This window comes from Embiotoca jacksoni, unplaced genomic scaffold, assembly GCF_022577435.1.
Source record: "Embiotoca jacksoni isolate LCO1_2020_lvr unplaced genomic scaffold, fEmbJac1.0.p SCAF_5, whole genome shotgun sequence".
Lineage (NCBI taxonomy): Eukaryota > Metazoa > Chordata > Actinopteri > Embiotocidae > Embiotoca > Embiotoca jacksoni.
Window position 1 is genome coordinate 15,233,133 of NW_027185403.1, and position 22,894 is coordinate 15,256,026.

A 22,894-nucleotide genomic window follows, 5' to 3' on the forward strand; every position below is an offset into this window, starting at 1 on the left:
TTGGGTTTAATAAAATTACAAGTGCAAGGTGCAAAGAGAGTAATTACATAAAAATGACCTTTCAGATTGCACAAAATTGTGACATTTGTTCAGATGTTTTTAAAAAGCTTTGGAACAAGCCAACCATTTGCATGCACACAAATGATCATATAGAGCAAGGGTGTCAAACATACGGCCCGCGGGCTGGATCCGGCCCGCCAGAGGGTCCAGCTCGGCCCGCCGGATGACTCTGCTAAGTGAGAAAATTACAGAAAGACATAAATTGCATTTCTATGAGAATATGGAGGTTTATGAGTACAAACGTTTTGTAATTTTTTTTTTAATCGATCCAGTAATTGCTTCAAAAACAGCGTAAATGCGACGTCTGCTCCGGAGGAAGAAGCGCTCGTTGTCACAGGCAGCAGCGCTCGCTGCTAGGGAATCTGCGGAGGAGAGCCGGGGCAGATAAACAGTGGGCTGATGTCTTGAGTTTTTGCTCTTTATGTTTCTAGTTTATTGCAGAAAGACCTTAAAATAGGGTTTATCATCCAAAAGCCTTCACCAATGATTTAAACATAGAGAAATATTGTCGTTATGTATGTGTTATTATGCTATGATTTTACTGGTCTGGCCCACTTGACATCAAAGTGGGCCGTATGTGGCCCCTTAACTAAAATGAGTTTGACACCCCTGATATAGAGAAACAGAGTCACACACACCCACATGAATCCTGGTGTCTGCTGGTCAGAGCCCCACAGGGTGCAGCAGACAACACTGGAACGGCTCCCCACAACTCTGGTCTGTGGCATCAATGAGCAGGAACGGGGTGTATGTGTGATGGGTAATCATCTCCTCCACCCCGGAGAAGCTCTACAGCACACACAAGAAATGACAGGGGCATAATGACGCGGCGCCGCTCAAGTCGGCATCGACGATTCCCTAAGGCGTGCTGCAAGATGTGAACTTTTCAGTTTACTCTGAGTGAGCTCACTGACTTTCTCCTCTCATTTTGACATTGTAAACAACGGCACGATTTTCAGTTTACCTTGTTGTTGTTGATGCCATTGCCGAGGGAGTAGGAGTGGCCTTGTTTACGGATCTTAATGTTGTAAACCTTGCCCTGGTTCAGCAGCATCAGGGTGTAGGGGTGCTCAGCCGAGCATTTAGAGCTGTCCCTCACCATGAAAGCCCCGTCCTTAAAGACACAGATCGGCACAAAACCTCACACAAGAAAACAACCAACCCGTCATGCTATTGCAAACAATATTGTGTACAATTACAGCTGCATGTTCATGTGTTCATGTGTGTATGTGTGTGTGTGTGTGTGTGTGTGTGTGTGTGTGTGTGTGTGTGTGTGTGTGTGTGTGTGTGTATGTGTGTGTGTGTGTGTGTGTGTGTGTTTTACTACTCCAGAAAGAGAAGGATAAGATGTGAGAGGCAACCGTCTGACCTTGTTCACCTCTCTGAGAGTAACTTCAGCTGTATGTCTGGTCAGCTTTCCTCCATACCAGCTGGGATCCAAACCCTGGATGCACCATGACAGAACAAAGATCGTAAGGGACCGACTAAACAGATTGTTTCTGCTTGTTTTCTGTTGCAGTGACAGATGTGTTTCATATAATTGAAATTAATCAGCCCAGTTCAATAAAAGCAGTTTCTTCAGAGCTTCTCTCAACGTTGTTGTTCTTTTTACAACATTGCCATCTGCTGTTTCTCTTCTGAAAATGCTGATAGTGTGTGACTGAACAGACACGCTTCCCCCTAACTGGTCTGTTGTGCATGTTCTCCCATTAGTATTGTGGCTTCGTTGTAACTTCACACTTGAGTTTCACCTGGCTTGGTCCTCGTATTGAGTTGTTCCATATAGCTGGTTGTGTTGGCACTGGAGGAACTGGAAGGATTTTAAACAATGTCCTGTGAGGGGAGAGATTAAACACAACATAATTAATAAAAGTAAAAGAATTCCATCACTGAGAGCCAAGATCTTGCTAAACTGAAATTGCTCGGGTTGTCATACCTGTTTAACATATCTGGAAGCTTGGGGGCCCTCTGCTGAGGAAGCTTGTGCTTAGACCAGTCAAGAGCCTTGACAATACTGCCCTCTTGTGGACCTTATTCATGATGTGAAATGTGTTACATTGTGACAACATTGAAACATTTGCTGCTATAACTACTCCAAACATCATTTAATAAACATCACATACTTAACTTTGTGTTTCTCTTGGATGCGACAGGTGGTCCAGGCTTCTTGCTCTTGTCAATATGTAGACTGGTTTGGCCGTCTGGCATTAGGAATGGGAATAAACGTTTTACATAAGGGTTAGATCAGCTGTCATCCTGGCAAGAGTAAATCAAAAGTCAATATTGTCACCGATAAATCAGGTGTTTCTGGAGTCAATAAGTGTTCAGTCACCTGGTGCTTTGAAATGTCGAGGAAGGGCATGGTTCAGTTTTAAAGCGTGATAATGTTTTGAGGTTCTTTCTGTGGCCGGCGGATCACAAATAGGATATGTACACATTTTCTCAGTGAGGCATTCATACAAAATTAACTCCAGTTTTGCTTTCAAATCATATAAAGTGAAAAGCAGATTATGTACTGATTGTTGTCATAGTTGCTCTCCATTACCTGTGTGATGGTTCGGTGAAGCCATTCTCTGGGGTCGAGGTGGCTTCATTGCGTCTTTACCGGCAGGCTGCTTGTAACTCGGACATTCATAGGTTTCACCACCGCATAGCTGCTCAGATGTTTGTGGCTCAGCTAGATTACAGATATGGTCTTCTTTTCCTGTCTCATGGTCTGGACCTTCATAGTCAGAGTCGCTGTCATTTTCCTGACCACAGGCCAGATATATGACATAAGTATGTGTGGGATTGCATTGCAGATCACATATGCTTTTTTTCTGATATAGTGACATTGTAACTTAATTGAAACAAAAAAAAATCTCTTTGACCCTGTTTATTCCAGTAAAAGTAGCTTTTTACTCACAAATTGATCTGAATCCCAAACATCCTCCTCCTGTCCAAATACTGTAGTAAAATAAATTGTAAAAAAAAAGTTCCTCAGTAAAGATGGCTGTGTAATATTAAGGGCATACTTGAGCTTAAATGTTCTCTACCTTGTTTTGGATACGTCTGTTCCTTTGATCTGTACATAAAATAACAGTGAAAGTTATGCATTGTTGTAAGTTACACATTCAGCAGAAGCTATGTAATTAGATCTGTTTTCTTACGTAAAACCAAAGGTCCTCTTCTGCTTGCCCTTGTTGATTTCACTTTGGATCTTAGTAATAATTCTATAAAGATGCAACAAAACAGCAGTGGAATATTACCAATATATTTAGTATTGCAGTGTAACCAAAATCTGCTGCAGCCTATTTAGTACCATATAATGCTTTCAATGTATCTGATGAACTTTGAGGTTGAGTGATGGATCATTTATCAGTACTTTCAGGTAAATAAATGTTGTTTTAGTAAGACTTACGGGACGTAGAGAGTGGGGAACACTTCAAGCTCATGCGCCATCATATGCTGGATGGCAGGGATTCGAATATTATGACAGTCAGAAAATCTTAGTGTTTCAAAATAGTAAAAGCAGAACGAACACACACTTACCATGAACTGTACTCCAGTTATGCTGCCCTTCATCACTACTCTGTCACAACCTGATAATCTAAGCTGAAAAGCGAAGCAGATGTCAAACACTTGTGTAGCAGGAAAACAATCTTTTCTTTTCCATATTTGTCTGAAAACAAAGTAGTTCAGTCATGGAGTGCCACTTTTAGGATTAAGGTGTACTTCATCAAATTGTGACCAAAAGTTCTTTGTGTGCTGGAATCGGCCAAAATCTTTTATCACGCCTTCAGTTGGTGCAGAACTCTGCAGCGAGACTTTTAACTGGTACACGCAGGCATGAACACATTTCACCGATCTTAAAATCCCTTCATTGGCTACCAGTCCAGTACAGAATTGATTTTGAAATTTTAATGTTTGTTTTTAAGTGTCTAAATGGAGCCGCCCCAGCCTATCTGTCCGACCTGCTGTAGCCCTATTAACCCCCCTCGCTCACTCAGGTCTCTCGAACAACAGTTTCTAGTTGTTCCAAGAACGAAAATGACGACCCGGGCGGACCGTACCTTCTCTGTTGCTGCCCCTAAACTCTGGAACAAACTTCCCCTTCACATTAGGTTGTGATCCACCTTACCAATGTTCAAAAGCCGTTTAAAAACCTATTTATTTTCCCTGACCTATACGCTTTGATCTTAACTTGGCACTTTTGTGTGATTTGTGTTAGTTTGTCTTGATTTTAATGTTTCTCATTTTTATTAATCCAGTCTTTTCGAATGTATGGCTATTTGTCTATGTGCAGCACGTTTGGAAAATGTTGTGTTTTAAAATGTGCTATACAAATACATTTTGATTGATTAATTGAAAAGTGGCACAAGACGACAGATGAATGAAAAAGCAAAGCCAAGATTCTACCAGGGTAAACACTGAGCTTTTGAACTCATTAATCAAACAATGTATAATTTACATAGTTTTACACACATTGTATAGCTCCTTTAAGATACATGTTTTTAAAATGCTACAAGAAGCTGCACCACTTGACTATTCCAGAAGATATAACAATGTTTTATTTCAACCTACAGCTGCTTGTTTAACACTCACCTTCCTCATGTAGTCAGCGAGACTTTGGGGATCCCATCCCATCACCTCCACTGTGGAAGGAACGTTCGTCAAACTCATGCTGGTCTCTTGTAAATATCACATCCACTGACACATTGATTGTCAGTCTTCATCCTACTCACCCTACATTACAAAATGAAAGTTCAGAATGACCTTAAAGTAAGCATAGTTGTGGTCAGTAATTTTCTCACCTCTTGTGTAAAAGAGACATGTTTCAGTGGTCATAAATAACTAGCACGCACATACACGCTAGACTCTCTAAACATAGACGCAGCTAATTTCCTTTCACACACTAGGCTACCACAAGTACGGCTGTTATGCGAAGTGTGTTCTAACTTGTTGGATGTTTGACTGAACAGCAGACTCGTAATGCGAGACGCCGATTTCTCAAATAAATTCAAATGTGAGATTTAAATAAACTGTTGCTCATGCCAAATGTATGTTTAACATTTACATAAATAGGAGCAGAGTTTTGTAGATTACTGTTGCTTAGAGATAAATGATGTTTGTCATATTGTAATGCTTTTTATTCGAATTATTAACGTGGCATTATTTTGGCTCGTGTTCTATCTTGCATCCCAGCTGCAGTCCTGCTCTGTGTCAGGCCTCTTGGTATCTCACACCCAGGTGAGAGAGGAGGCCAGCTGGGAGAAGAGGTAATCAATCATGCTCAGGTCCCCCTTATACCCTCAAGCCTGTCTGGGTGCATACATGAGTTGCCCTGGGGGGTCCTTGTGGGAGATCACCCTCACCCTCACCCTCCTCAGGTTTCATTCTCTGTCCTGATTAGGAAACACACCGCCCCATGAAAGACACGATACTGCCACTGTGGATGAGGCACAGTACAGTAAAATTATAAAGCAAGCGACGCACCAGTTTTGTGTAGGTATTAAATCAGTGAAAGACAAAAGTGTCATATGCTGGATGACACTATAATAGTGAGGAAATGTGGTTGTTTGTATTGATTCCAAGATGTTAAAACATACTAATTGTTGCAAGGTAAATAACAATCCTCTGCAGAGAAGTTACATGTTTGGTGCCTGCACTGGGGCATCTCACTTGTAGAATGCAACAGTATCATATGGGACCAATATGGAAGCAGTGAGGTTCTCGGAGATAAGGGGCAGATTAGTGAGGGCCTCCAGTGGGGCAAAACCTTCATCAACACACAGCAGGACAGCATGGGAAATCCAGGACATCCCCAGAAGTAAACAGACAAATGGGAAGGACAGGAGGGAGTGTTTGTTTGGGTCTGTGTGTGTGAATGTTACTTGGTGCCTCTACAGTTGGTGTGCTGCTTTTTCTGTCCTATGGCATTTCATTTGAATTCCACCTATTTTGCAGAGTTGTGTAACTGCTTATTAAGGTTTCACTGTGTTTGTGTTTTTCAAGTTTTCTAGGTTGATGTCATATTTAAATAAGAGTGGATTGAGATGGTAGAAGTGGACTCCATTCACAATGTTGCCCCAATTCTTGGAGATCGACAAGTTAATCTATAATGTGAAGATAATTAATGTTGCGCTCACCGAACTTCCAGTGTAACTGATCTGTAAAGACAGGGAAAAAGCCCTGTAAGCAGCCCCATTTCTGTTAGATGCCCCCCCCCCTTCCCACCAGGCATGGACCCCCTGAAGAAGGTAATATCCATGGCATCACTCATTTAGCTGAGACAGTGGCAGATTTAGGACACATCCAGCTGAGAGGCAGATTTTTTTTAGATACAGGGGGTAGAAGGAAGGAGGAAGCAAGTGAATGGCTCCTTCACGCACAGATAGGGCAGTGGGCGGAGTCAAGGCTGCTTTCAGACCTAATTACTTGCAAATTATAAGATTAGACATTAACTTGCTTTCAAGGTGGAATGTGAGTCACGCATATTTATAACCATCTCCTCACATGTATAATGGAATAATTGGACCCCAGTTTGATCCGTTTTGCTGAGTAAAACATCAAGTTTGGTCAGAATTTATTTTACAGCATGTCCCCCTTTAGACTTTTGATGTGTTGTGAAACATTTGCATTGCCTGTGGGATGTGACAGACGAGTTTAGGCAGATGTGCTTATTATCAACTTTTAGTGTTGGAAATACTATTCTAATTTGTCTTGCAAAGTCTCTCTGCTCTGTGAATGAGATCAATATACATTGACACCAAAGTGGTAGTCGATCAACACAGGATCAATACTTTGGGTAAGGTGTGAACTGCACCATGTTATCCATGTAATCCTCTTTTGAGTATTCAGTTCATTCGTATTCAAACTTGTGTGCTCTGTCATGGTTAGTGGCCCTGGTTGTATTAATTCAAACTATTTATCTATTCAAATAAAACACGAGATTATGAAGTTTTTATTCTTCTTTTATTTTTATAGAACAAGGTAGGTTATATCCATAAATAGACACACGAGTATTTATAGAAACAGCCATGAAAAGTGCAAATATACAGTATGGACATAACAAATCCATAGAGACAAATTTATTTTCATTTGGGTCCATGATATCTCCGTCTTAATCCATGGCCATCCCCACCTTCTCTCCGGGCGCACACATGTTTGATTATAACCTGAGAGCAGTCCTCGCAGTTCACCTTGCAGCACCAGTGGAATTTGCATTTACAGCTACTCACTACCTCCGTGCGCCTCTCATCCACCCTCAGGCCGCATTCATGGCACAGCCTGCGGCAGCTCCGTCTCTCCCACTGGGTTAAACCCTCTGCGTGCTGCAGACACTCTCGGCCCTCGGTGCCGTACAGCCCCGAGCTGGTGTTCTTCCCGCAGTAGTCCGGAGAGTCCTCCAGGTAGATGAGCTCCGTCTGGGTAATGCTTCCGAACGCGGCCACGATGGCACCGCGGTTGTCCGCGCTGTTCCCGGTTCTCATGCGCTTTTGGTTGATGTAAAGTTTCTGAGCTTGACTGTGCTTTATCTTCAAGTAGTTGCCGATTTCCCGAAAATCGGACAGCTGCATCCAGCAGGTTTTGACACTGCAGCTCTCAGACATGCCGTGGCATCTGCAGATGCGCTTCATTTTTGCCTTCACAGCCTGTTGGAAACCAGGGACAGTTAATCACGACAAAACGGAGTGATGCGGGTGGTTTGGAAATAACTTACCAGCCGTCCAGCCGCGTTGTTGTGTAAGTTGACCACAGCTCTGGAGTCCTGACCTGTCTCCTGCTCGTCCACATACTGTTTGGAAATCCTCTCCCCGAAATCCACGTTATCACTGCAGCCACCCCATAGCCATCCACTGCCGCCTGTATACAAAGTATCGCATCACATACATCCTCTGAAAGAACGCTTATAGATCAGAAATAAGTTTTATGCTCATAAAAGTAACTTGTTGGATAAGACCATATTCAGTAAAATGTTTCAGTGGTCCTTACCAGTTTTTCCGTTCCTTGACACATCGCAGCCACAGTTGTCGAGGTCTCCCAGACTACAGTTCCTGGTCAGAGTGTACATGACCCCTGCTGCACTGATGGCGTGGACGAAAGATGTTTCCCTGGTGGCTAAATGAGGGGAAACACATCCGAGAATAGGCTATGGCATCGTTTTGGACAAATGTCAGGCATTCATTTAATTAACCTATATGTTCAGGGGATTATATGCATAATTCGGACCCTATATGATCATATTACAGAAGTGCTATACAAATTTGATAGCTTTACAAATCAACCTTAATAGCTATCATTTTAAGTGTGAATACATACTATACAATGTAACTTACACATGTACATATATGGATATTGTGGATGTCGGACGTTTTGAATAGAACTGCACAAATAGCCCAACTGCGGAAAAATAACCTCATAAAACCACAGGCTACCTCGTCTCAGTCCTTTGAGCTGGGATGCGCTGTCGGGACAGTTCCATCTGTCCCAAGCAAACTGGTGTTTGCACTCCTGAACGCTGCTCTGCGCGCCCACCTGCACGCTTCTTGCATAGGTGAGATAGGCCTGCAGACGAGGTAATGACAGTGTGTTTGTTTGGAATCACGTTATTCTTTCAGTATACTCAAAGCAATCAAGTGGTCATTTCTTATTTACCTTGGGCCCAGTCATAAGAAGGTTACTTGCCAACCTGAGAAGAAAAATAAAGAACGAGATAATGATGTCTTGAGTCTAATCATAGGCTACATAAAAGATACATACAAACAGTGTTGTCTCTTACCAAGCATCTCCCGGGCACAACCTGTATAGTAGAAACGGGAGCCAGAATATTGAATGCATCATTTTGCATCACCGTTAACCACAGAGGTCGCCGTGGTGCTCTGCAACTTTATCCTTTATTTGAATGAGGAGCAAATGGAACTCTTGTTCTTTGTTCCCGAGGCCCGACAAAGCTGATTGGGTGAGCGGTTCAGGAAACGCCTCCATGCCACTTCAAAGGATGGCATTAAGCTGCAGTTTATTTTCTTCCCCAGGGCTGGATCACACCAGGGTACCAATATACAAATGACCGAATAGGAATTTTGCTATATTGACAAATCAGACTTACTCGTATTGTAGAAAAAATATTTATTATGTAAAATTGACTGTTGAAATGAGTATAAAATATTCGACACATTTCAGACAGAAGCCAAACCCAGCAAATCTGACCAAGTATATATCTCCTAAACTCCAACGTAAAGGCGTTTTAGTGGAGAGTTTGGTCATCAAAAAAGATAGTTAGATTTATATATAGAAATTAATTGAAAATTAATAAAAAATAAAGTGCAATAAGACAGGTGATATGATCATTGAACATGATAAAAAAAACAAAAACATTATTGTACTGCTGAATAATAGGCTGCCTATTGAACTCCATGATGATAAAATTGATGAGAAGTGATGCTGAGTTCTTATGCACCACATGGAATCAGTGTCGGCGCGCCTGGTCCCCGGGCCTCTTTTTATTATGCGGTTTTCTCCCAGCAGGTTTACGCGCACAGTAATATTTAGTGACAACTTGTGTGCATTTTTCACACTTGACTATGCAACACCAGTGAAACTTGCAGTTGCAGCTGTTGACAACTGTAATGCGCTTCTCCACCACCCTGAGCCCGCATTCGAAGCACAACCTGCGGCAGCTCTTTCTCTCCCACTGGGACATGTTCGTGTTTCCCTTCAGACACTCCCGTCCCTCTGTGCCCCGCAATCCCCGGGTCTGGTTCTTCACGCAGTAATTCGGAGAATCCTCCAGGTAAATGAGCTCCGTTCTAGCGATGCTTCGAAAAGTGTGCGCGAGGGCTCCTTGGCTGTCTGCGCTGTTCCCTGCTCTTACCGGCTTCTTGTCCATCTCCAGTTTCTTTGCATGGTCGTGCTTCATCTTCAGGTAGTTACCCACCTCTCTGAACTCGGCCAGCTGCATCCAGCAGGTTTGGATGCTGCAGCTCCCTGACACTCCGTGACACTTACAGGCTCTCCTCATGGTGCTTTTGATCGCCTGCCAGGAGAGTGAAAGACGTAGCTGGAAATGTAATTCTCAATCATTCACAACCTTCTTCTATGAACGCATGCGTAAAACCCACTGAGAAAAGACGAGTTATTCTGGGCTCTATGATATCTTTATTCCTTCGGTGACCGGGGTTATTAATACGCGTTTACATTTCAAACGATGAGTGACATCAAGCATGAGTCACTCATGGTAAAATAAAATGTTACCAGTCTGCCGGCCTCGTTGTTGTGCAGGTTGACTGCTGCGCGCGAGTCATGCCCATCTTCGAGCGTGTCCACAAACTGTTTGGAGATCTTCTCGCCAAACGCCACGTTATCGCTGCAGCCTCCCCATATCCATCCAATACCACCTTATAATAATAATTTTAAAAAACAAAATACGCTATGTTATTCCACTATAGTCAAATTAGCTTCAGATAGTTTGCGCTTACAGTGGTTAGACTACTCATATAATAGATACGTGCCTGCCTGTCCAATTTTGGAGTCATCGCAGCCGCAGTTGTCGAAGTCCCCCATACTGCAGTTCTTGGTGAGCGTGTACATCACTCCGGCGGCGCTGATGGCATGGATAAAGGACGTCTCCCTTGTGGCTACAATAGGTGGCAAAGAAAGCAAACCACAATGTTTTACTTGGTTGTACAAGTCACCATAACTGCATAGTTTATGCCCTCTACCATTAAAGGCTCTTTGCGTAAAAGCAGAGCGCTGCAGCAAAACTGACAGGTGAGCGCACCATCACGCCATCTACTGCTGCCTGCCATAAATATGATACAGATATATGGATATTCTTAGACTTCTTACCACTTCGGAGGCCCTTGTGTGTGGATAGCTGAAGCGTGCTCTCGGGACAGTTCCACCTCTCCCAAGCAAACTGGTGCTTACACTCTTGTATTCCACTCTTTGCGCCAAGTTGCACACTGCTGGCATAAGTCAGAAACGCCTTGGGAGAGAAACCAAAGGGCATATATTTGGTATGCATTCAAATAAAAACAAAAGCCATTCATGATCATTATCATTATTGTTATTATACTTCAAAACCTAGTAATAGGCTATATTTGATTTGGGTGCCAGAAGAGGTTTTAAGCACAACACTACCAGATAGATACAAAGACAAAACTGTATTTACCTTTGGTCCAGTCATGAGGAAATTATTCACCGTCCTGCAGAGAGAAAACACGATATTAATCCAGGTCACAATTCCAGTAGCAAACATATTACACAGAGTGCTATGAAGTTTATTACTCCAAAATTAAACGACATACCAAGTTGATGCCTGTTGAAAATGACTGCACATGAACAGAACCATGACTGTAAGATTAAGTGGTCCCATAGAGGCTGTAGTCCAAGAGGATGCCTGCATTGTATTCCAGATGTGAGTACCAGGAGAGAAGTGAGCAACTGAAGTTGTGTCCCTACTCCACACTGATGATATCTATATGGTCTTGCCCTTTTGATTGACAGATTTCTCCTCCAGGTAACGGTTCACTGTGAAATTGCATCAACAAGGACATTTAAGGTTGATTCCCACATCCTACAGACAAATAGGAGCCGTCGGTGCATAAGTGCACTTCAAAGCAGCGACGCAGACAGTTAAACAGCCCCTCTCAACCTGTCGTTCCCAGGCTTTAATACTTATATACTTTTCCCACGAATTGAAGCATATTCAGGGGATTAAATCAGTATATATATCAGCCCAGATTAACGTGACAAGATAAATAAACTGCATCCTATGATACATTTACTTTAAGCTTTATTAAGATACAAGCGAAGCAGAGACTATTACAATTATGCTTAGAGACAAATAGGAGTGAATCATTATGCGCACCAATGTCACTTTAAAGCTATACTGAACACTTCACACACATAATAACCGCTAATATATTAATATATTTTAGTCATTTATTGTCAGAGGATTTCAAGAGGGTTTGGCCACAAACATGCCATTGACAGCCCAGTCCAACGTGGCCAGTCCAAAGCACATTAAGTACGGTTCTTCATTATTGAATTCAGTCATACATTGCGGAAATACAGTAGTAAGCCTATACTGGATGACACCGTGAGGCCTGTTGTGTACTCGAAACATTTGGGAAATGGCACCAGTGTCCCAGGGTTACACACCGTGACTACAAAGCTTTAAAAGCCTTTAAGAAGTGACGGTATATAGTCATGTAAATACTGCCTCACACATCGGCGAAATTGGCATCTTCATGATAATAGGATAATAGATGTTTCCCTGGGAAGCAACTTGGTGTGAAAACAGTCTGGAATTTACAAGAGTATAAACACATAGGAGCTTTAATGTTTTTACAATTATATTGCCGTTTTATATGGCGAGTTTTTGACCAAATCTGAAATAAACTCAATTGATATTTGTATTTAAATTTTTTTTTTTTTTTTTTTTTTTTTTTTTTTTTTTAATCCCTTGTTTATATAGTCCTATCACGTTTAATTCTACTGATGATCTTTCTTGCTTTAACGCACAGTCATTGCCGTCATCAAGTCATCATGCCAGTTTCTGTATTTTTACTGTGATTTAATGTAAAATAAGTTACCAAGTTAGTGATTGGCATTATAGTTCTTAAATTAAATATCGTACACTTGTTAAATCCCCGTTAAACCACTCAAAATCCCTTATAACAACAATTCGCGCCGGACAATAGACGGACGGGTAGTCGAGGACCTCCTCAGAATAGTGGGGAAGTGTAGGTGAGGATAATCCCTACTAATTAGAGATCACCCATATTCATTTCAGTATGACTGAAAGCTAGAGCCCCTCAACCGCAGGTTGAGGATAATACAGACCCGTACAAATCAAGCTGGGATTCTTCGTAGTTAGTGTTAAACTGAAGGCTCAATGACAGCAAACAACAGTAATCTATGCAGCTGGGCGGGTCTGCGTGAGTGCTGAATATCTCATACACATAGAAACTGTCAAGGACAAATCAAGTGGGTAGTTAGGTGATAGTTTTAAAGAAATACGTTTTCTTTTATTATTTTCATGAGGACAAATTTCCCTGAAAAAAAAACATTAACGTTATTTTAATTGATTCTGTATAAACAAACACTACTTGGATGATAACATTTACAGAGAAAATTGTGAGTGTCAGGACTTTTGAATGACGCTATTCTTAGTATATCATGGAATCAACATGCACGTTAACGAGATTACTCTAAACGACGTTTCAGACACATTAAGCCGCTCAGGGTGCATTGATGGGTGGATTGCAGCGCAAGGTGAGAGAAACAGAACAATAAAGATTCAGGAGGTAACAAATTTGACAGGCTGAAGGAGGGTGACATGACCGGTCACAAGACTGGTGACGCTGTTTGTCACTGTTATGGTGAAGTATGCGTATTAGATTACATAGTTGGCTACTATTATGGAAATCAGTGGCCTAATATTTCTTTATGCTATATAAAGAAAATATCTCATCAGTAGCCTATGCATGAACAATTCAGTAGATAAAAAAAAATACATACTAATTAAAATGTTATTTCAGCACTCATTCTTACGTTTTACTCTTGATTCTATTCAAAGCTAGTGATATTTTTCCAGTGCTGTACTTTAAAATATATATTTGTATTAGTGATTTATCGTGGGTTTTAATATTTTTGTGGGTTTTCATGACTATTTTTTTGACCAATCCTCGCCCCCTTGTCACTCAGCAACCACATATTTTAACGGGCTCAGAAAGCTGAAGCTGCTGTTAGCCAGAGCAACAAAATAGACAAACAAGACTCTCCATATAGTTTTCTACATCCCCTGTGGTACATCACCACTCTGCTGTTGCTGCTAACATTTACTCAAATCTACCAAATTATTTTCCCCTTTATTGTTTTAACGATTAAATACTTATTATAAACAGCAATTAGTAACAATTGAGAGGATGGAGCCTCTGAACCTCTGGCACGTTATGCTTAAAAACATGCTTGAACAATAAATTCATTATCCAAATTTTTGCTAAGTAATTTTCTGTTGATTGACAAGTAATTATTTCAGTTTAAATGTCAAGTAAAAACCCTCAAGCAAGGCCAGCCAATGTTAGCCGGCTAGCTTTCTAGCCTTTTGCCCTAACTAAAAAAAAAAAGAGATTATATTTAATGATGAATACACTTTTAATATTAATTGATTGAACTTTTTTTTTTTTTTTTTTTTCCTAATTTATTGATGTTTTGGTTTATTTATGTTTTCATTTCCCTACTTGCACTTCATGTTTTAATTACATAGTAAAACATGGGCTCATTTTGCATTGAATTTGATCTATCTCAAAAATCTGTTGAAACCTGTAAGTGGTGTATCCTCACTCAAATCCAAATATTGAGTCTCTGTGCTTTGGTAGGTTACATAAACATAGGTAGGAGATGCATAAGTATACGTTATATTCTTGCTGTGTATCCACTGTCAATGCGTCATATACAGTGTGTGTGTGTGTGTGTGTGTGTATGTATGGATTTGTCTTGATTTGCGTATCCACTTAAATGAGGCAGCAGAATGCACAGGACTGACTGGTTCCATGTCTTCATGTTTATTTCATAAAGAAAAGTAAAAAGTTTATTAAGAAAACATCCCACATTAGACTTTGATTGTTCCCATGTCTGTAGACAACCCCCACCTCCCCCACAGCCTGGATGCCTGCCCGTCCCTCTGTGCTACATCACTCCACCACTCCGCAGTTTGGCAATATTGGAGACACATTAGCTTTAAGCTGACTGTACAAGACAGGCACCCAGGCTGAAGTTTTTTTGAGTGGTAAGAGATCCTCCCATGTGAGGATGCCATATACCCTTGTAGCACCCCAGGGAGCTCAAGAACACCCTTTTCTGAAGACAATGTACAAGATTCAAATACTGTGATAATCAAAAGAAAGTGCTTTTTGCTGTGGCATCTCAGCTTCTTTTCTTCATGTGCTGAAGTCAAGGTGTGGCATCGCCTTTCCTCTCCTGCTCAATGGCTGCAAAAGAAGAGAAGAAAAAAAACCCGACACTGTTGGCAGGCGCTCGTTTCAGGAATATATGAGAGGACGCTGCTGTATGACTTGCTGTATCTCAATGAGCTGATGTGCTGATGTTGCAGTTATTTGTTTTTGTTGCTCTGCTTGCTGAGCATGTGGTCTTTTGACATCCCTGGAAGTGATGATGAGGAGGTACTGACTGGGAAATTGTTGCAGGGGTGGGGTGGGGTGGGTGGTGGTGGTGGTGGTGGTGGTGGTGGTGGGGGGGGATTAAGGCTGTATGGCTTTAAATGCTGTTCAGAGACACACACGCAAACACTCGAGGGACACTCACTCTCTTTGGTGGGCAGAGGGTTTTTCTCTTTTGTCTCCGTTTTCTTCAGCTTTGTCTTGTCGAAACGGGCGATCTCAGTCATGTCAGGCTTGTCAGACATTTTGGCTGAGGAGGGTGAGAGAGACACCTGAGCACACGTTTGACCTTTCCTGTCAAGCATCATATTGACAGTAAAGCGTAGCATTATAGACAGGCATATATTAATAATTCAAATCTGCGTAGTGATTAGAAAAGTGAGAAGTACCCAATACGTTGGTACCTGTCGGGGTTTTAACATCATCTTTGTAACCGATTGCATGTAAAGGGAGTGGCTATGACAGCTATGTGCATCTCAGACTACGTCCAAATGGATGCCTGAGAGTCGTGGTTGCCGCCCACACACTCTCTGTCTCGATATTCATTTCTGCAAAATGACTATGTAACTAACATGTGCCTATTTTTTTTTACCGAGTTTTCCTTTGTCTCTGCTTTTCCCTCTCTGAGGCTCAAGTCTTTGTTCTCCTGCTCTGCATCCTCTCCCTCTTCCTCTCTCTCTCTCTCTCTCTTTCTCTCTCTCTCTCTCTCTCTCTGCATCCACCCCTGCAGCCTCGTGGTTGGAGGCAATGCTCCACAGGCTCCACTGCAGTCATATTCTCTAACCTAGCCTCAGGTCTGACTAATCTGTCTTGTACAGTCTAGCCAGTCACATATGTTTGAACCGCCGCTCTGTCAGAAGCTGCTGTGGAAATGTGACAAGCCCATAAGCCTGCAGCCAGTCATTTGCACACCAAGCTTCTGTCAAATTATTCTCACTAGTGTGAATTTGAATGGGGCCTAATAGAATCACTGTGACATAGAAATAGACATGCTGGGCACGTGGCCAGAATTTTAAAATATCCAGTTTTTTGAAGCGAGGCCCCCTCAATCTTTTCTTCATCTCCCTCAGCTAGAAATGGTGTCTGTAGCTCTCCACCTCTGCCAAGCATTAGTATGAACAGCAGCAGTCACAATCTCCCCCTTTTCAATTAATCAGTAAACGATTATCCAACTATCCAAACATTTGCTCTATTGTTCCTTTGTCACCACCATCATCATCTTCCTCGACATCCCTCTCTCACATCATTTCACTGCTGCCATTAGCAGCCAGCTTCTACCCATCCAGCCACACCCCAATCCTTTGTTTGAGTACGAGTAAAACAGAACCAGAACGAGACACACGGACACAGAGACGAAAGAACACACTGAAAGAAAGGCTCTCTTACCGATGTTCCACACAGCAGTGGGCTAAAATCCGCCGGAGGAGAGAGTAGGGAGGGATAGAGACACAGAGATGGAGGAAGGAGAGCGATACGGAAGCTGAGTGAATCTGCCGGTGTGTGCACGCCTGCCTGCATCCAGGGTTTTGGTATAAGAGGGAGGGGGGGGGGGGGGGGGGCGATAGAGAGAGAGAGAGAGAGAGAGAGAGAGAGAGAGAGAGAGAGAGAGAGAGAGAGAGAGAGAGAGACTGAGAGCCTGGTCATCCTTCCTCCATGTCGTCAATATTCATGTTCTCGAGGGAAAAGACGAGAGGAGAGCAACTGCTGATAGGAAACAGATGCTCTCTGTAGATCATCGGAGATTGATTAGGATTAATTATTTAGATAATACACGGTGTGTGTTATAGCTTGTCTTTGTGTTTTGCTGAGTAAGTCAGAGACTGCATGAGGTACTGGGATTTGGATTTTATCCATTTCAATAGCCAATCACAAGGTTTCACTGAGAAATGATGCACTGCAACTGCACTTTATCAGTTTATCAGTGTTTATAGACTTAAGGTGGGCCGACATCCCTACATTGAGTAATAGCACAGCAGGAAACCCTGTTTATTTCCTTAATGTTTATTGTTATATGCCTATTCTTAATAAGAGATGTCTTTAAAAATAAAAAATTAAAATAATATAATTTAATGGTATAAGATGGTATGAGCACCAGATCATGTCTGGCTGCACAGCGACTCCTATTAGTAATATTTGTAATATTTGCTTTTTGTATCTGTCTTTAAACTGGTAAACTGATCCTTTCTGAGTTTTGGGGGTGTTAGTCTGACAAAACAAGGCATGTTAATACAGAAACTTGCACTTAAGCAGTTTTCACAAATCTCTCAGATCTTATAAATTATATAATTAATTAGAAAAACAAGAAAATAATTGATAGTGGTGATAATTGTTAGTCAGTTAGTTATTGTGTGTATGTGTGTTTTTATTTGTCACATCCTTTATTTTGCGACTGATCAAGCAGCTCTTGATCACATCATGTGCTAATAAAGCCGTTCTGCGTAAAGCTCATGGTCCTCTGGTGACATCATGAAGCCTGCTGGTCGTTTACTGTTTAATCTTCCCAGAGGTCCAGTTACAGATGGCAGCTGCTGGGGAAATCTGTCTCAAAGAAGATAGCTCATCTCAGAATAGCAAGATGATGATGAGTCAGTGGTATATGATTTGACAGTTGACATAAAATGGCAACACACACACACACACACACACACACACACACACACACACACACACACACACACACACACACATACACACACACACACACACACACACACACACACACACACATACACACACACACACACACACACCACACCACACACACACACACACACACACACACACACACACCACACACACACACACTCCTCTTTAGCAGTATTTGAATTGTGTCGACTTATCCTTGTAAATTATTGTCTAAAATGTTGCAAATAAGTTTTGTATAGATCTGTTATGTTCATATATTATTCTCTCACTTTCTCACTCTAATGTTTTACAACAATTTTGCATCATTATTTGGACATTTTGGAATGATACCCTTGCTGGAACCACTAGTGCTACTTGTGATACTGCTCATTCAGTGCTAATTGTTGGACCTGAACCATGTGTTGAGTTTGCCATGAACTGCATGTCACGATGCTCTGCAGATGACCTACACACTATCACTCTGCTCTTTCAACATGACCTCAACCCTCGAAACCATACAATGAGTCAAGCAAATTGCAGCACATTAGGCGGTCTGTGAAGGTGTGACATCATATTACTGGATGACTGGGTTTTACTGGATTATGTCGTCATAATGAGATCATTCACTCCCTGAGTGCTCTGTAAATCGGCTGCAGCACCATCTACTGGTTAGAGTCTTGAATTGCTTCAATTAGTAAGACCCATTGTGCATTTGAATTTCCCACATTTAAACAAGATGGATAATAACCTGCAGTCTTGTTACACATTGACGGGACACGAGGCTCACTGAATGCCACACCCAGTACCTAAATGACCCAAACTAACCTACGTGATTGCCCTTTGGAGTTCATTATATTCCAATGCTCTCCAAATCACACACTAATTCAGCCTTTCAGCCACGTGGTTCCATTAAGTTGTTTGTTTCTTAGTGATTTTGCTGAGGAGAAAATATCTTTGACCTTCTCTAATTTGCTCTGCCCTCCTATTAACCTTTGTGTTCAAAATGTTATCATATTAGAAGCTTGGAGACAAGATGCACACTGACAAAGGTCAGGCGTAGCAGCCAAATGACCTGTCAGAAAAATCGGACAACCTACTGCTTGTTGGTGGGTGGTGATAGATTAGTAAACCTTTGGTGGGGTCAAGTTGGTCTCCTCCTGTTTGACAATGTCTTGATGAAAAGTATTGGCAGAGATGGACACACACTGATGTCCTATAAGACCAGAAGGTAGAAACAACGTACAGGTTTCTAAAGACAGACAGACAGACAGACAGGCAGGCAGGCAGGCAGGCAGGCAGATATGTGTTACACTCACAAGGGCTTTGTTACTAAACATGAAAAACTCTCATGTCCGTATGTGGACTAAACACAGGATGGCAGCAGAGGACTGTTTAGAATTTGCAGGCTTGGCGCTGCATTGAGACCAACAGTCTTTGAGGAACCACCAGGGCGCGCTCATCCTCCAGCACTAACTAACACCTTGTAACAGCTTTGGAGTCTACTGTCACTAATGTGATTAAAAAAAAAAAATCCTCACACTTTTCCAAACACAGTTTTAGCCCATACTTGTTTCTCAATAGAAAGTAAAGTCTCAGTGGTTTCAGCTCGACAATGAGAGACAACAGGAGATGAGTGGAAATGGAGGTTGTATGGATATTTGTCAATTCAGCAGTGAAGCATCAAGTAAAACAAGATATACTGTTAGAAATGTGGCAAATAGGCATGCAGTCTACATTTCAAACTGCAGCTTTGTGACTAAACTGTGCCATGTTTTCTTAACACAGACTTTTTAATTCATGTTGAAGGTTAATAGTTTGTCAGACAAATGATGATAAATGAATGCCGGTAATTTAGGGTAACAGGTCAGGGAGAAAAGAGTACATGTGTTGTATTCAGGTATTTACTGCAAAGAGTTTGTTTTCAACAGCAAATTTAACCTTTATTTAACCAGGGAAAAAACTTGTTGAGATACAATTTATTTCATAATGGTGATCTGGCCAAGGAGGCAGCAAAGTTGCCTCTCAATACCATACTTATACAATCAAATACAAAACAAGACATTACACAAAGAACAGAATCATAAATCATGTATCACAGGGAATTAATTATACATTAAAGCAAGAACATTTTGTGGTTTAAAAACTGCAGTTAGCTTTTGTTTTAAACTGGTTGGAGAGATGAAAGAAGCTAGATTGAATCTAGCCTGCTGGTCATTCCAAGATAAAGGGCTGTAATAATATAGCCTCCTGTATCCTTTCTCATTTCGCCCAAGTGGCACCTAGAAACCTTACCTGTTGTTGGATCTAAGACTAGGTATTTTGAACAAAAACAAACTTTGAACATAAGTACACGAGTAATCTGCCCAGAGCATCTTTGTATATTAATATCTACCAGTGCTGCTGCCTGCACATAAATAAAGACCAACCGAACAGAGTGTACAATATGTAGCAGAGTGTACACCATAGAGTGACGAGTCCTTCATCCTGAGATCAAACTGTATCTCAAAGCAGCATGATGAAGTGGATTAGTTAAGGGACAAGCAAATGTGTAAATGCTTTAACCATTATCTAGTTGAGACAAAAAATAGCCCTGTAACCAGGTATTCATGTGAAGATGAAGAGAAGAATGACTTTAATATGAATATGAAATTCAATATACTTGTGTGTATGATTTAGCTCTTTATGCTATCACATTTATTATCTGTGCCTTCAATTTAGCATGGCCTTCATGCCGTCAGTCTTGTCTTGTGTGTACCTGCCACTATGGATCTCTCTGATTTGTTACACAACGTGCCATCTTTGAGGCCTGTATTTTACAGGCTGACAGATGTTTTTGACGTAAATATTTGATGATACTAAGGATGGCATCCAGCTCTTCCTCATAATCCTGATGCATCACATTTACAGATGACTGACTAAGCCATGCCAAACAAACTAGTATTTTGTTGTACAAATTTCAAAATCGAGAGCATGAATTATTAAATTGTGCAAACTTTTTTTTTTTTTTCCTTTTTTTCACTGCCTGTCATCTTTGTTTCTGTTAGCTTTGGGCAAAGTGGGGCTGCAGCTGCCTCATTATGTCCAGGTTATCTGGGCAAGATGTTACAGTAGCAAACTGCTGGTCAAACCACATCGTGTTTTTATTACACTTTAGTTTTTTCATGGATTAACAAACCAGATACATGTTAATTGTGTGTCTAAAAGTAAGATTTTGAGGAGCTGGCAAGAAAATGTACTTTTTGAAAAGAGTCAGAATAGCTGTTTGCCTCTGCATAGCCTTATAGTTAGCCTGTCATACAAACGTGACAGTGAGATCAGTTTTCTCCTCTCTTGACACGAACATGAATTTGTGTCAAACTATTCCTTCAACAATGTTTTCCTTTCTCTCTCATATTTGTCTTCCTGTGGTCTGGTGGATGGAGAAGTGTTGGTAACCTGGTAACAGGCAGCGGCACAGACACATACCTGCACACATGCACACTTGCAAGCAGGTTAAGTAATTTTTCATCATTCAAGTTGATGGACGATGATTTGAAGTGCTGGAAACAGAGTGGACTATTTGCAGCCCCAAACAAAAGAGAGGAGACATTGTTATTTAACAAGAATAACTCAGGCTGAAGTGTAATTACTAACCACACTCACACAAATTACATCCTGCCCAACACTTTTATCAGCCTTAAACCAACTGAATGAAGGAATTGGAACGCAGATATGCAAAGGCCTTAGAAAATAATCGTTTTCTTTGTCAGCCACTGGAAGAGTGCTGAGTCGCCTCTCAAACAAGTCTGATTACATTTAAAAGAGGAATTAGGTGTTAAACAAAACGGAGCCATTATGCAGACTAACCAGGGCTGAGTGTTTTGCAGGAGACTTGTTGGATATTGTAGGACGGGGTTTGGGACAGCGCAGGATCAGGAAGACCAGATAAGCGCTCTGCCTCAGCTCATGATCTCCTCGACTAATGATGCAGCGTTTGATTGGTGCCCTGCATTCCATCAGCCGGCCAATGAGCCGAGAGTATCTCGGTGTGGAGGAGTTATCTCACCTCGCCAGCTGGAGGACAGTGACAGAGATGAAAAGAGGGAGAAGGAGGGAAACAGGGGAGAGAGATGGAGAAAGAGATGAGGGAGAAAGAGATGGAAGATTACAGCAAAGCTATAAACAACCAAAACAAAACTTTGTAACACACTTTATCAGGTAACAGGAAGTAATGTCAATACCTGAATTTGGTGCCCATAATAGTGTGTTGTCCTCAAATATCCTTACTTTTGGGGTGAGCTTCAACTTTGTTTGCAAACACATCAAAGTAAATATCCTTGATGTATTTCCTCTCCTTTAACAGCCTCCTTCCTCATCTCCTCCTCTACTTTCTCTCAGGGATAAACGCAGCAAATTAAGCATGCACACAACTGAAGGCTTGAATGGATTAAGCAAATGATCAGTCCTTTAAATCCACGCGAATTAAGCAAACAAATGAGTGACACAACAAACATATTTACTCATTTGTTAAAACTAAAAGCAGGAAGGCTATTGAGAGTAATCTCTCGCCTTAAGGAAACCGGCATTGACTGTGCTGCATAGTTTTTCATCACTGGCGATTAAAATAACAATCAGATAGTAAATGATGTTGCCGTAATGCAGTTTTATAATCCCTGTATCAGAGGGAATTCTCACGATTATATCGAGAAAGCAGGAACAAATCTTGAAAAGGGATGGATGAGTCCACAGTATCAGGATCATGTCAGTTGGAAGCGACACGTTTTACTGCATATACCTGAACTCAGGGTGCACATTCACTGACCGCTTGAACATTTTTGCTGTTGTCTGCGATGGGATATATTGTGCTGCAGAGACTTCACTCTGCTTCAAATCCAGATGTGCAGTGTTGTGATTCCTGCGGCATCCTTTAGAACAGGGGACTCTGTGTGTGTTGAGTATCAATTTGTTATTGTTCACATAAAAGAAGCTTATTCAGCTGGTTTGGTGGAGCTCAGCGATGAATATATGCTACTAAACATGAGTTGCTCTCGGACACTTTTATT

At 41.4% G+C, this 22,894-nt stretch overlaps 4 protein-coding genes across 12 annotated transcripts; all 4 read right to left on the bottom strand.

Annotated features, from left to right (window-relative positions):
- Positions 1-4,738, bottom strand: lcp2b (lymphocyte cytosolic protein 2b). 7 transcript variants are annotated; one of them, XM_069171141.1, is made up of 14 exons: positions 4,645-4,738; positions 3,592-3,654; positions 3,461-3,507; positions 3,210-3,272; positions 3,096-3,124; positions 2,966-3,006; positions 2,606-2,810; positions 2,184-2,261; positions 1,997-2,090; positions 1,812-1,893; positions 1,430-1,504; positions 1,025-1,174; positions 699-849; positions 1-422 (listed from the first exon to the last, which is right to left on the bottom strand). In XM_069171141.1, the coding sequence occupies exons 1-13, from the start codon at positions 4,720-4,722 to the stop codon at positions 724-726; spliced, it is 1,131 nt and encodes a 376-aa protein (XP_069027242.1). In that variant the 5' UTR covers positions 4,723-4,738; the 3' UTR covers positions 1-422; positions 699-723. The 7 variants fall into 7 exon arrangements, with proteins under 7 accessions (XP_069027242.1, XP_069027239.1, XP_069027237.1 ...); XM_069171138.1 differs by having other exon boundaries at positions 1-229; positions 703-849; positions 3,461-3,654; XM_069171136.1 differs by having other exon boundaries at positions 1-232; positions 703-849; positions 3,461-3,654.
- A 2,293-nt stretch (positions 4,739-7,031) lies between these two features.
- Positions 7,032-9,093, bottom strand: LOC138211132 (protein Wnt-8-like). 3 transcript variants are annotated; one of them, XM_069170777.1, is made up of 6 exons: positions 8,822-9,093; positions 8,698-8,731; positions 8,478-8,607; positions 8,035-8,160; positions 7,763-7,905; positions 7,032-7,694 (listed from the first exon to the last, which is right to left on the bottom strand). In XM_069170777.1, exons 1-6 carry the CDS (start codon positions 8,881-8,883, stop codon positions 7,137-7,139), a joined length of 1,053 nt encoding a protein of 350 aa, XP_069026878.1. In that variant the 5' UTR covers positions 8,884-9,093; the 3' UTR covers positions 7,032-7,136. The 3 variants fall into 3 exon arrangements, with proteins under 3 accessions (XP_069026878.1, XP_069026877.1, XP_069026876.1); XM_069170776.1 differs by lacking the exon at positions 8,822-9,093 and having other exon boundaries at positions 7,032-7,685; positions 8,698-8,819; XM_069170775.1 differs by lacking the exon at positions 8,822-9,093 and having other exon boundaries at positions 8,698-8,819.
- A 60-nt stretch (positions 9,094-9,153) lies between these two features.
- On the bottom strand, positions 9,154-14,500 carry LOC138211131 (protein Wnt-8a-like). Its single transcript, XM_069170774.1, has 6 exons — positions 11,349-14,500; positions 11,213-11,246; positions 10,888-11,026; positions 10,551-10,676; positions 10,294-10,436; positions 9,154-10,075 (listed from the first exon to the last, which is right to left on the bottom strand). Exons 1-6 carry the CDS (start codon positions 11,444-11,446, stop codon positions 9,509-9,511), a joined length of 1,107 nt encoding a protein of 368 aa, XP_069026875.1. The 5' UTR covers positions 11,447-14,500; the 3' UTR covers positions 9,154-9,508.
- Positions 14,501-14,589: 89 nt separating this feature from the next.
- On the bottom strand, positions 14,590-16,746 carry tmsb2 (thymosin beta 2). Its single transcript, XM_069170778.1, has 3 exons — positions 16,614-16,746; positions 15,373-15,477; positions 14,590-15,038 (listed from the first exon to the last, which is right to left on the bottom strand). The coding sequence occupies exons 2-3, from the start codon at positions 15,470-15,472 to the stop codon at positions 15,001-15,003; spliced, it is 138 nt and encodes a 45-aa protein (XP_069026879.1). The 5' UTR covers positions 15,473-15,477; positions 16,614-16,746; the 3' UTR covers positions 14,590-15,000.
- Positions 16,747-22,894: the final 6,148 nt, after the last annotated feature.

What these genes read in the sequence shown, in the direction of transcription:
- lcp2b (XM_069171138.1), bottom strand. Translation starts at nt 4,722, where the DNA reads ATGAGTTTGACGAACGTTCCTTCCACAGTGGAGGTGATGGGATGGGAT. An exon ending in CAATACGAGGACCAAGCCAG is followed by an intron (nt 1,505 to 1,811) that starts GTGAAACTCAAG and finishes TGGTGCATCCAG; the next exon opens with GGTTTGGATCCCAGCTGGTA. An exon ending in ATGGCATCAACAACAACAAG is followed by an intron (nt 850 to 1,024) that starts GTAAACTGAAAA and finishes TGTGTGCTGTAG; the next exon opens with AGCTTCTCCGGGGTGGAGGA.
- LOC138211132 (XM_069170777.1), bottom strand. Translation starts at nt 8,883, where the DNA reads ATGATGCATTCAATATTCTGGCTCCCGTTTCTACTATACAGGTTGTGC. An exon ending in GCTCAAAGGACTGAGACGAG is followed by an intron (nt 8,161 to 8,477) that starts GTAGCCTGTGGT and finishes CCCCTCATTTAG; the next exon opens with CCACCAGGGAAACATCTTTC. An exon ending in GTCAAGGAACGGAAAAACTG is followed by an intron (nt 7,906 to 8,034) that starts GTAAGGACCACT and finishes CTTTGTATACAG; the next exon opens with GCGGCAGTGGATGGCTATGG.
- LOC138211131 (XM_069170774.1), bottom strand. Translation starts at nt 11,446, where the DNA reads ATGCAGGCATCCTCTTGGACTACAGCCTCTATGGGACCACTTAATCTT. An exon ending in TTTCAACAGGCATCAACTTG is followed by an intron (nt 11,247 to 11,348) that starts GTATGTCGTTTA and finishes TTCTCTCTGCAG; the next exon opens with GACGGTGAATAATTTCCTCA. An exon ending in CTCCAAAATTGGACAGGCAG is followed by an intron (nt 10,437 to 10,550) that starts GCACGTATCTAT and finishes TATTATTATAAG; the next exon opens with GTGGTATTGGATGGATATGG.
- tmsb2 (XM_069170778.1), bottom strand. Translation starts at nt 15,472, where the DNA reads ATGTCTGACAAGCCTGACATGACTGAGATCGCCCGTTTCGACAAGACA. An exon ending in CCCTCTGCCCACCAAAGAGA is followed by an intron (nt 15,039 to 15,372) that starts GTGAGTGTCCCT and finishes CTTCTTTTGCAG; the next exon opens with CCATTGAGCAGGAGAGGAAA.